This window comes from Oryza glaberrima, chromosome 5, assembly GCF_000147395.1.
Source record: "Oryza glaberrima chromosome 5, OglaRS2, whole genome shotgun sequence".
NCBI classification, from domain to species: Eukaryota; Viridiplantae; Streptophyta; class Magnoliopsida; order Poales; family Poaceae; genus Oryza; species Oryza glaberrima.
The window spans coordinates 3,114,207-3,126,017 of NC_068330.1; the positions used below are offsets into that span (position 1 = coordinate 3,114,207).

Genomic DNA, 11,811 nt, shown 5'->3' on the forward strand with positions numbered 1-11,811 from the left:
TCATCGCCACCACGCTACGCCACACCACTTCACTTCACGCATCCGCTTCGAGCACACAACGAGTCAACGACCGCCACGTCGCCTCCAATTCATCCCTCCCAGTGGGCCCCACCACCTCCCCCATGGCGACCGCCGCGACGACCTCCGCCGCCGCAATCCCCACCGGCGGCGGCGGTCGCCGGCAGCATCCCCACCCGCGCCGCCCAAGCCTCCGCCCGCGCCGCCTCCACCGCCTCCGCCTCCCTGCCCAAGCAGCCGCCGCGGCGGCCGCCTCTTCTCCATCCACGTCGTCGTCGTCGTCGTCGTCGTCGTCTACTCCGGCGGAGGGAGGAGGGCGGCTGGTGGCGGAGCTGGTGGGCGCGTTCAACGAGCTGACGGGGAGGATGGGGGAGGGCCTGGCCACCTCGTCATCGTCGCGCCTCCTCTTCCGCGCGCTCAAGCTCGCCCTCCCCGCCCTCCGCGACGGCGACGGCGGCCGGGCTCTCGCTCGCGCGCTCGCTATCGCCGCCTCCCTCGCCGACCTCCAGGTAGTTTGCTCGAATCGAATGATTGCATCCTGTAGCTCGACTTGCCGAATTGGGTGAAATGCATTGCAAATTTAGTAGTTTCATTCATCTCATTAAGCTTAGCAATCCACATGAGTTATGGTCTTATGGATAAAGTAGTACTAGTACCTCGATATCATTTAAAACCATGTGGTGCAACTCCTCTTTGCTTCTAGCAAAGGATAATTCATCGTCACATAATTCCCATTGTAATCAAAACTCTGGAAGCAAGATATATTTTGCTGCTGGTGTGGCAGTAATTGTCATACACACATTGGCTACGATTGTCAGTTTAGTTTTATGTTAGTACTTAGTAGTACCAATTATTATTGTTTGCTTCGCAGTTTTCATCTGGGTGCTTATTTCTACCATTACCACAAGTACAACTAGTAGAGGCCATTATTATCATAGCTAAACTGGCATTGATGAGTTAGTAGTTTCCATTACCAGAGTAAAAAAATGACATTCCTAATGACTAGGACTTGTTCTTTTTTTTTTTAAAAAAAGATAATAATGTCGGTTGTGCAGCTGTGTGCGACTATGGAGGAGGAGTGGGGAATGTGGGGAGCTGCGGGCTTGGTGCCAGGAGGAAGCTTGCAGCAGTCAACCGAGCCCTTGCAGTAGTAGTGGTGGTAGCTCGCTGCCGGGAGGTGTCGTCTCGCGTTTGACGCAGCGGCAGGCAGCCATGTAAAAGTGTGTTGCTGGCTTTGCCGGCATGTAGCTCTTTGCTGTAGCTTGTAACTTGTTCTTCCTTTTCTCTTAATAAATCTCGGCTGGCTCTTCACGCCAGCCCGGCGAAAAAAAAGATAATATTGGTTAGGACTTGTTACGAAACAGCTATCCCTTATTTGTCGTTTGGCTTCTGTCCATGAGAATTTTCTAACTCTTCATTTCCTTGTATTGTTCTGGTAATTCATAAGATACTTTATACTTACACTTCTTTGTGTCATAGAACAGTTAAGCATCTCTGGTTTATTTATCCACTTTAAACTGTAAGATCTAACCAGTTTTTTTTGGCACATGGTGGCAGATGGACGCCGAAGTTATTTCAGCCGGAATACTGAGGGAAGCACTTGATGCAGGAGCAATAAGCATGAGGGATGTCAAATCTGAGATTGGGATCAGCACAGCTCATTTGCTGCACGAGAGTTTACGGCTTAAGCATGCCCCTTCAAAGCTTGATGTACTTGATGATGAAAGTGCAAGTGCATTGAGAAAGTTTTGTCTTTCTTACTATGACATCCGAGCAGTTATCTTGGAACTTGCTCTAAAGCTCGATATGATGAGACACCTTGATTGCCTCCCGAGATATCTTCAGCGGATAAAGTCTCTTGAAGTCCTGAAGATATATGCCCCACTTGCCCATGCTGTTGGAGCTGGTAATCTATCACTGGAGCTAGAGGATCTTTCATTTCGCTATTTGTTTCCGCATTCATATGACCATATTGATCAATGGTTGAGGAGCCAAGAGACTGAGAACAAGCTCTTAATAGATTCGTACAAGGAGCAGTTGCTTCAGGCACTGAAAGATGATGACGAGTTGAGCCAGATTGTGCAAGACATCTCAATTCAAGGGCGGTATAAAAGCCGTTTCAGTACTATGAAAAAGCTAGTAAAAGATGGCAGAAAACCAGAAGAAGTAAATGACATACTAGCTTTAAGGGTAATCTTAGAACCTCGGTGTGATGGCAGCTCGTTAGACTGGGGCCCTAGGGCTTGTCACAGGACACATGAAATCATTCAAGCTATGTGGAAAGAAGTTCCAGGAAGGACAAAAGATTATGTCACACGGCCAAAAGAAAATGGTTACCAGAGCTTGCATGTGGCCATCGATGTAAGTGAACCTGGGAAGATGAGGCCACTGATGGAGATACAGATACGAACCAAGGAGATGCATAAATTTGCTGTTGGTGGAGAGGCATCTCACTCTCTCTACAAAGGTGGACTTACAGATCCTGGAGAGGTGAGTTTCCTCATTGTCATCACTCTGCCCTTTTGCAATACAACAGAGCACATATTCTTTGCTTTAGCAAATTACTGCAGGTAGCTCCCCTTATATTAGTAAGATAAGTGTTTTTACTCAAATAAGTTGAAAAATATCAACAAATGTCTTCACAGTATAATTAGTGCATAATATGTTTGAACTAACTGACTAACATACAGGACATATAGTCTGTACTCTGTACAGAGCCTTTTTACTTAAAAATAGTCAGTAGCCTATTACTAATTACTTCAGAAGCTTACAACATAGATGGCCTGGTTTATGTTATTAGTTGATACATGATTGATTATTTGATCCTGACCCTTTTAACTGGAATTGTGTTGTATATCACTTTTGGATAAATCCACGCCGCCACTGGATTTCGTCCATATCTACAATACGTCATTAATTGTGAATGACATATTGTAATTATTGGATGAACTTTTGAAAAACTTCGCTAGAAGGAGAGCTCGAACCTCCGACCTTATGGTTAACAGCCATACGCTCTAGCCAATTGGTCCGACCTGGCAAAAAATTATTGGATGAACTCAGTGAAATAAAATCTATTGCCCTATGACTTATAAAAGACTAAAGTTATAGACAAATTATTTCTAGATGACTTGGAATGATCATTCATTGAAATTCTTTTCTACAGGCTAAAAGGCTGAAGGCTATCATGTTGGCTGCAGCAGAGTTAGCAGCTATGCGTCTTCGTGACCTCCCAGCTAGTGATCAAGGAGACAGCAACTGCACGAACCGTGCTTTCTGCCAGCTTGATAAAAACGGTGATGGAAGGATCAGTATTGAGGAGCTCACAGAGGTGATGGAAGACCTTGGTGCTGGGGGCAAAGATGCTAAGGAACTCATGCATCTTCTCGACGCAAACAGCGATGGCTCCTTGAGCTCCGATGAATTCGAAGCATTCCAGAGACAGGTAATCACAAGCTCTATATATTCACAATGATAACTGTTGAAATGCTCTTCATTTCCCGCAAATTCTTATACATATCCTTGACACATTCCGTCTTATCAGATCGAACTGATGAGAAGCTTGGACGACAAAGACGATCGCTACAGGAAGATACTGAAGGAGAAGCTGCAGACGATTGACAGCGCGGGTCTCATTCAGGTCTACCGCAAACAGCTGGGCGACAAACTGCTTGTAAGCTAAAACTGAAGCTTAGCACAGGTGACGAAACTAATCCACCATCTTGCTATATAGGCTATGGCTACTATTTGTCTGCATACTGCATTCAGGGTACGCTCTTATTATCATTGATTATATATATGTTCATGGAGTTCTACGCAAGCCTGGATAAGTTGTATTATTTCTTGATTATTTTTTGTGTGCTTGGATTTTCCACATAGCAACAAAAACTGTGTGGCACATTTCTTGAGAGCAACTCTCTAGTTAACTAGTGATAGAATACGAAACGGAGTGCGATACATGCAGTAACTAGTAGCATTCAGATACAAGGTCATAGAATACGAAACGGAGTGAGCTCCAGCTAATTAAAACTACAGGTTTGTGCCCATGAGAGCAACTCTCTAGTTAGCTAGTGATAGAATACGAAATGGAGTGCGATACACGCAGTAACTAGTAGCATTCAGATACAAGGTCGCGCAGCAACCAACAGAAATGGCGTTCTAGCTCCCACATTGGAGAGCAGCTTCCACGATCCCACCTACTCATCCTCCCCTCCTGCTCCTCGGTCGAGTTGTTGCTCCTCGGCCTCCTATTGCTCAGGAATAATAAATGATAAATTTAGGAGAATACATCAATTTACCAAGGACTAAAAAAGATCTGCTCGCAAAGTATAACATTAATTATAGATATATGTTATATCTCTGTTGATGTTCATTTCACGGATTATTCATTACCATGACAAATATAGCACAGAACTGTTAGCACCTAATTAGCAATAGCATCATGAACCACACTAATCTGTCTAATTGATCAAATGAGCATGCCAATAGTGATATTTATAGTATATATTTTGTCTCTACAAATAGTGAATAAAAAACAGTGCATATATGTTGTCTTCCAATATATATAACACCTCAAATTAGATTATTTGGTGAAAATATATTAATGTTATGTTTCATTTTATACAACGGTGGTCTAAAACAAAGGTTTAATTTATCTAAGCTCGTATGCATGCTAATAGTTAATTAGGCATACCTGCTTGTTCATCCGGCCATCGCGTCATCTGAAATTCATAGACAAAACATCAGTGGAGCTCAACTCACAACGAGCTAGTGTAAATATCAAAACATATAAATTGACGCACAAATACATACCACTTGAAATCGAGTTAAGAACTGGTTGATGTCTTCCAAACTTACACTGTATCCTTTTTTTCAATGACTCCATGATAGGTTCCCACTGTTTGTACATTGTTATTTAAAAGTGGACCTCCAGAATATCATTAGAACAAACCAATCCTGATTCCATCAGCTTCATTGTGTAGCCCTTCACATTGGAATCCTCAGTGCATATCATGTCATAGGTTCTACCGATGAAGGAGACAGTCCCTGTGGATGCTGATTCCGAACGCTGAGGTGGCCATCCCAACAGTACAACCTCCTCCATGGTTCGTGGGGGCCTAGGAGCAATGGGAATGGTGGGGGCCTAGGAGCAATGGGAATGGGTGGGTGCTCAAACCTACAGTACTCAGTACGTTGATTTTCCCCACTAAATAGACAGAGGTATCATGTATAATCTCAAGAACAAGCAAATCCTTCTGTGTATCAACAGCAATCACACGCGCTGTTGTTGTTTGCCTCAACCGCTGTGAAGGGGGTAATACATTGAGCCTTTGACGAACTTCTCGCTCTTGATGCACACATATCACACAAAACCTAAACATGATATTGAGGTTCTCCACTGTTAATTCATGCACATTCTTAGTAAAGATATCCTCAAAAATATGGGCACATGTAAGAATCCTCAAAATCTCTCCTCTTTCTGCAATATCAAAGCCAGTGGAGTATCTATATTTTGTACCCTCCGTAATGCCCATGGTAACTCCCTTTGGTTCTGATGGGCCTGATGGCGTCTTATCACTTGTTCCTTCGTCAGATGGCGGCCTGCTCCTCTTGCCCCAACCAGAAGAACCGGCAGCAGCAGCAGATGAACTTGTACTGCCACTTATTCCTATTCCTTCTGTCTGTCGCCGCACTCTTTGTGCAAGGTTTCGGTAAACAGCTCTACTACGATTGTAGTAACTTGCTGTTGATTCTTCGTCGTCGCCAATTTCTGTTAAATGCCTGATAACCGCTTCCACAAGGAACACAGAGTTTACCGCCGTGGTGGTTCCGGCTGGTTCTGATGAGCCATCTGCTGAATGAATTCTAGTGGGAAAAAAATGCATGTCAAGTTAACAACCACTGTGGGGGCGTACGTAATGTATATGTATGGGCGCAAAATGCACGCAATGCATGAGCTCCAATCAGATTCACCATGAATATGACGAAAGTAAATAAGAACTCAATGTTCCAAACAATACTGGCTGAGTTCGGTTGGAGGAGTTCCCAACTCTCTCCTCTTGTTTTCCGTACGCACACTTTTCAAACTGTTAAAAGATGTGTTTTTTGTAAAAAGAAAAGTTTCTATATGAAAGTTGCTTAAAAAAATCATATTGATCCATTTTTGAAAAAAAAATAGCCAATACTTAATTAATCACGCGCTAATAGACCACTCCGTTTTTCGTGCGTACTGATCTGGTTAGGAACGCTGGCTTCCGAACACAGCTGTGTTCGCCATTACCAGTTCCCAACCGGAATAGTACACACAGAAAACGGAGTGGTCCATTAGCGCGTGATTAATCGCCGCAGCAGAACCGCCTCCGCCGCGCGCCTCCTCGCCAAGCTCGCCATCGCCATCTCGCGGGCTTGGCTTGTTTGGTAACTCGAGGGAAGGGGACATGGAGTTTACATGAGGGAATTGAAGGTGAGATTAAGATGGAAATTTGATTTTTAATCCCAATATTATGTTTGGTAGAGGTGGTGGAAATTGATAGGAAGTTTAGTTGGAGATTAAGATGGGAATTTGATTTTTAATCCAATATCCTGTTTGGTAGAGGTGGTGGAAATTGATAGAGATTTAGTTGGAGATTAGGCCATTAATAAAAACGGATGGCTGAATTTGTTTAGACAAAGTAAAGGAGGAATTCTCTCCCAATTACCTCCCTATCTAGGTATTGAAATGGAGAGAGTGCCTTCTTCAATTCCCCATCCACATCTCATCAAAATTTTCCTGTCTCCCAACCAAACAAAATACTAGTTAATAGCCACATCCAAGGATGTGTTCGGCACCCAAGTTTCCCAACCACTCTTCCTCGTTTTCCGCACGCACGCTTTTCAAACTACTAAACATTACGTTTTTTTACAAGAAGTTTCTATACGAAAGTTGCTTAAAAAATCAAATTAATCCATTTTTGAAAAAAATAGCTAATACTTAATTAATCACGTACTAATAGATCACTCCGTTTTTTTTGCGGGAGGGGTTAGTTCCAATCAGGGAATCCGAACACAGCCTAAAAACTCCCTCCAATCAAACGGGCCTAAGTGTTTTTTTTCCCATTGATGGGCCAAAAAGAAAAAGCCCAACTTCTCGAGGTGCGGTGTGCGCCTGTGCGCACATAACCTAACCACGCCGCCGCTCCGGTCCGGTCGGTCTCGTCTCGTGACTTCACTCGACTCGTCTCTCCCCAATCCCACCGACTAGGCCTAAGACGGCGGCGGCGGGAGCTTCCCCATCAACCGGTGATCCGTCGACGACAGAGGGGGGAAGGCTTACCCGCCTTCGATCAAGGCTGCTAGGGCTGGAGACGCCTGCCGCTGAAGACGTCGGGAGAGTGGGGGGCCCGTCTCGGAAGAAGCGCAAGAGGGTGCCTCCGGCGGCGGTGGAGGAGGCAGCGGCGGCAGGAGGGGGTGGAGTCCGGCGGCCGCCTCGTGTCTTCCCGACGTACCCCACGTCTGGCGAAGCGAGTGATGTTAATCATTGGATTATGGAGATGGAGAGACTCTCCAAAATCCCACGTCAGTATTCAATTCATTATTATCTTCCTTCTCTCTCGCCGTTAATTATAAGATACGAAGTAGTATACTCCCTCCGATTCTAAATATTTGAAGCCGTTGATTTTTTTAAACATGTTTGATCATTCGTAAAAAAATTAAATAATTATTAATTCTTTTTCTATCATTTGATTCATTGTTAAATATACTTTCATGTATACATACAGTTTTACATATTTTATAAGTATTTTTAATAAGACGAACGATCAAACATGTGTGCTAAAAAGTCAACGGTATCAAACATTTAGAAACGGAGGGAGGATATGATATGAACAGAAGAAGGAAAAAAAAACGAACTTTTGCTCTATTCCTTCAGTTCCTCCGGGTACTGTGATTCCTTGCACTCGTAGGAGGAAGCCAAAAGACATTTACACCGCCAGGGACGTTGCAAGCACGCCGGACAAGCTCATGATCAGGAAGGCTGCACGCTCGGTTGTTGCCATTGAGACCACCTATTCTGGTTAAAAAAATGATCTCACTACTCACAATCCTCAACTGCAATCTATCTCCTCTAATTAATTACCAGCAGCTAGCTTGCATATGGTTTGTTTTCAGATGGAAAAATCATTGCTGTATTTTCTGGCATCGTTGTCAGTTGGAATGAGACAACTAGGTCTGCAACAATTGTAACTTGTTCTGAAGCTGTGTGCGATGATGGTGCATTGATCGACCCCAAACCCAAGGTAACTAAGCCACGGCCCAACCTCGGGGGTTAATGATGATCATGGCTTTGACTCTATATGACAATTTATTCAATGTACCTACCTAATGGTAGGGAATTATAGATTTGCGCATGCATGCAGCAGGAGGTTATAGAGGTTCTATTGTAGAATTAACCCACCCTCTCGACTTCCCTTTCTTGCATTGTTCGATTCCGTCTTTTCATTCCTGTTGCTTTAGATGTGCTATTCTAGCTGATAATCCTGCCTATTTTGTATATGATACAATACCATATAATAATCAAATCTCATATTTTCAGGTGCTTGTGCACTTGCCAAACAAGACCATTCTAGATGGACAGTTGCTGTTTTTCAATGACCACTACCGCATTATGTTGTTGGAGGTCGTGTCAGACACTCCATTGCAGCCTGCCAATTTTGGTTCTACCCCAAAATTTGGACAAGATGTGTTTGCTTTGTCAAGGGATTATGAATCATCAATGCACGCTAGGCGTGGCACAGTCTTGTGGCAGGAACCACCAAATGTTTTGGAGTACATGTACTACTGTCTGTCTCTCAGTTGTCAACTAGCCCCGGTAAATTCTATATTGTTATTGTACTCCCTCCGTCCCATAATGTAGCAACCTAGGATGGGTCCTAGGACTACGAATCTGGACATGCTCATGTCCTAGGATGGGTCACATCCCATCCTAGATTGCTACATTATGGGACGGAGGGAGTAGCTTCTTTGATTCTTCTCTGCTTTGTTGCTTGTTTAACTTGCTGTTGTTTCCCTGATGCAGTGGGGCAGTGGAGGATCGGTGATTGACCAGCACGGCGATGTTGTTGGAATGGCAATTGGTGCTCCTCCGAATCCTGATATTCTTCCCATTTCAATTGTGCAAACATGCATTGAAATGTGGACAAAGTTCAGGTTCATTAACATATAATCTCTGAATCAATACTAGTAGTAGTTTTTCCATAGCTAGTAAGCACGGTATAGGTCAGTAAAACTTTTCCTTCTCCAATAAGCTAGACCTGCTAGTAAGTTAAGTTTGTTTTTCCCTTGTCAGTAAGCTAGAAGTACCTTGGTCAGTAAGTCAAGTAGTCTTATGCAGTAAGCTGTCTTAGCCAACAAGCCTAGTAGTTGCTGCCTCCAGATGTACTATATATATGTATGCCTATATGCAATGCAAGCTAAGCTTTTCAGCAACACAAATCAGAGTTTCAGCTTGACTATAGTGTGTAGTTCAGAAGGTCCTACTAACAATTGGTATCAGAGCTAGGTGAAAGGTGTGTGTGAGAGAGATGGCAGAAGCAGCAGCTGCTGCTGGATATTGATCTATTCTTACAGGAGTGCTCTCTTTGTTTGTGTTTATAGGTTGTTTTTTTTTCTCTTATACATATATATGTATATATACATACATTGCTACCTTGTGTAAACTTAGACATTTAATGACGCTACAATTATCTTTAGTTAGATTTTTGTGATTGATTTTTTGTTCTTGTTTATTGTAGTCGTATTGCTCGTCCAGTGCTTAATATGGAGTTAAGAGCTTTTGAGCTAATAGAAGTTTCCCATCAAGAGGAGATAGAACTTGATCACAATATTAATGATGGCTTCATCATAGCTGTGGTATATCAATAAATCAATAGTCATATGCTTTATTATACGCAGAACATTTTAATTACTTTGATGTATTTAGGTTTATGATGATTCTACTGCTGTGAGGCTAGGCATTTCTCAGGGAGACATAATTCTTTCCTACAATGGATTGCACGATTTCACTCTACACAAGGTAAAGAAAAATGTTCTGAACATTTTTATATTAGAGTAAAATGCACCAGCGGTCCTTAAACTTGTCAGGAGGTTTCACTTAGGTCCACGAACTTGCAAAGCGCACATCGAGGTCCCTAAACTTGTTTATTGTATCATCCCGGTCCAAAGCCGTGTTTGACCGTGGTCTTGCCTACGTGGCACGCCACGTGGACGATGACATATAATTTTTTTTATTTTTTCTCCCTTCTTCCTTTTTTTTTTCTCTTTCTTCCTTGTCAAAAAGACGAAAATGCCTCGTACACGTCATCGTCCATGTCATCGTATTTTCACAAAAGAGAAAAAAGAAGGAAGAAGGGAGAAAAAAATATTTAAAAAATCCATGTCATCGTCCACGTGGCGTGCCACGTAGGCAAGACCACGGTCAAACGCGGCTTTGGACCGGGATGATACAATAAACCAAGTTTAGGGACCTCGATGTGCGCTTTGCAAGTTCGTGGACCTAAGTGAAACCTCCTGACAAGTTTAAGGACCGCTGGTGCATTTTACTCTTTATATTATTTGAAGCTAAAAAATCTATGTCATATGTTGTCAACTTTTTGTAAGTAGCTTGAAGAGTTCCTTCTCTCTCTTGGCTGGGAATTACTTGCAAGTGGCGATCCAAGTTGGAATGTAGGTTTAGAGGTATACTTGGATGGTTTATGCAATATTAAAATGCTTAATTTGATATATACATTTGAAACTAGCAAAAGCATGTTGATTTTTTCTTGCAGTTTGTGGTATATGATGCAGTTAGACATGCTACTAGATCTATTACCTATCCATTGGAGTTTTCTGATGCTTCTGAGCGGGTATGTTTTTTTAGCATTTTCTATATTGCCTATTATGTGTGGTTTATGGCATTTATCTTTGTTTAGCTAAGCTTAGTCCTTAATCTGAATTTTTGGTAATATTTTGTGGTGTTACTTTTCCATTTTTAGGATTCTAGCTAGTTTTATTTTTAATTCTATAGATTCACATCATAGCAAAATATAAGTGCCACAGAGAACATTCAAACATCCACAAATAGGGTTGCAACGCCCTATATACCCATTTTGTCGAAAGATTCACTGCACGCTTATGGTGCTCTTGCTGCATCTTCCATATGTGATGAAAATTTTATCTTGTTTTTAGAAATTCATAATTCCAAGACTTCTCTTAATAAGAAATGTTTTTAGAAATTCATAGTTCCAAGACTTCTCTTAATAAGAAATAAGCTGACAAACACCTGGAATTTTAGGTTCTTCCTCCGTGAGGTATTATGGATAAAAGATTCTGTCAAGCGATGTGACCAACTGCTACTATGCCCTGTGCTTGTTTTTTTGGCTGTGGTAAGGAATTTGCAATGTCAGCTAATGTCCTTTTGATTGACCATATCTAGTACTCTGGTAGGTCCGTGACTTCGTAAATTTTTTGGTGAGATCTGTAAGGATATTGTGATGCAGCCTTTTCTTTGGCTGTGGTAGATATTAGGTACTCTTCTTATATAGTGGGGTTGTGGCATAGTAAATTTTTTGGTGAGAACTAAAACAGAAATAGATATATTGTGAAGTTGGTGGCTAGGATTACAGAATCAAATGGGGTTGTGGCATAGTAAATTTTTTGGTGAGAACTGGAACAGAAATGGATATATTGTGACACTGGTGGCTAGGATTACAGAACCAAAAGAATCAGCTTCTGTAATGATGTGAACCTCACAATTGAACAAGTTCAGAATTGTGTCTGGTTAGT

At 42.3% G+C, this 11,811-nt stretch overlaps 2 protein-coding genes across 5 annotated transcripts; both read left to right on the plus strand.

The window, feature by feature from the left end:
- Nucleotides 1-3,982, plus strand: LOC127773339 (GTP diphosphokinase CRSH1, chloroplastic). Its single transcript, XM_052299400.1, has 4 exons — nt 1-527; nt 1,576-2,508; nt 3,182-3,460; nt 3,560-3,982. The coding sequence occupies exons 1-4, from the start codon at nt 123-125 to the stop codon at nt 3,695-3,697; spliced, it is 1,755 nt and encodes a 584-aa protein (XP_052155360.1). The 5' UTR covers nt 1-122; the 3' UTR covers nt 3,698-3,982.
- A 3,203-nt stretch (nt 3,983-7,185) lies between these two features.
- On the plus strand, nt 7,186-11,809 carry LOC127773341 (uncharacterized). 4 transcript variants are annotated; one of them, XM_052299402.1, is made up of 10 exons: nt 7,186-7,569; nt 7,922-8,065; nt 8,161-8,288; nt 8,585-8,860; nt 9,068-9,198; nt 9,783-9,900; nt 9,971-10,063; nt 10,651-10,713; nt 10,815-10,892; nt 11,321-11,809. In XM_052299402.1, exons 1-10 carry the CDS (start codon nt 7,539-7,541, stop codon nt 11,333-11,335), a joined length of 1,077 nt encoding a protein of 358 aa, XP_052155362.1. In that variant the 5' UTR covers nt 7,186-7,538; the 3' UTR covers nt 11,336-11,809. The 4 variants fall into 4 exon arrangements, with proteins under 4 accessions (XP_052155362.1, XP_052155364.1, XP_052155361.1 ...); XM_052299401.1 differs by having other exon boundaries at nt 7,187-7,569; nt 10,651-10,725; XM_052299403.1 differs by having other exon boundaries at nt 7,187-7,569; nt 7,956-8,065; nt 10,651-10,725.
- Nucleotides 11,810-11,811: the final 2 nt, after the last annotated feature.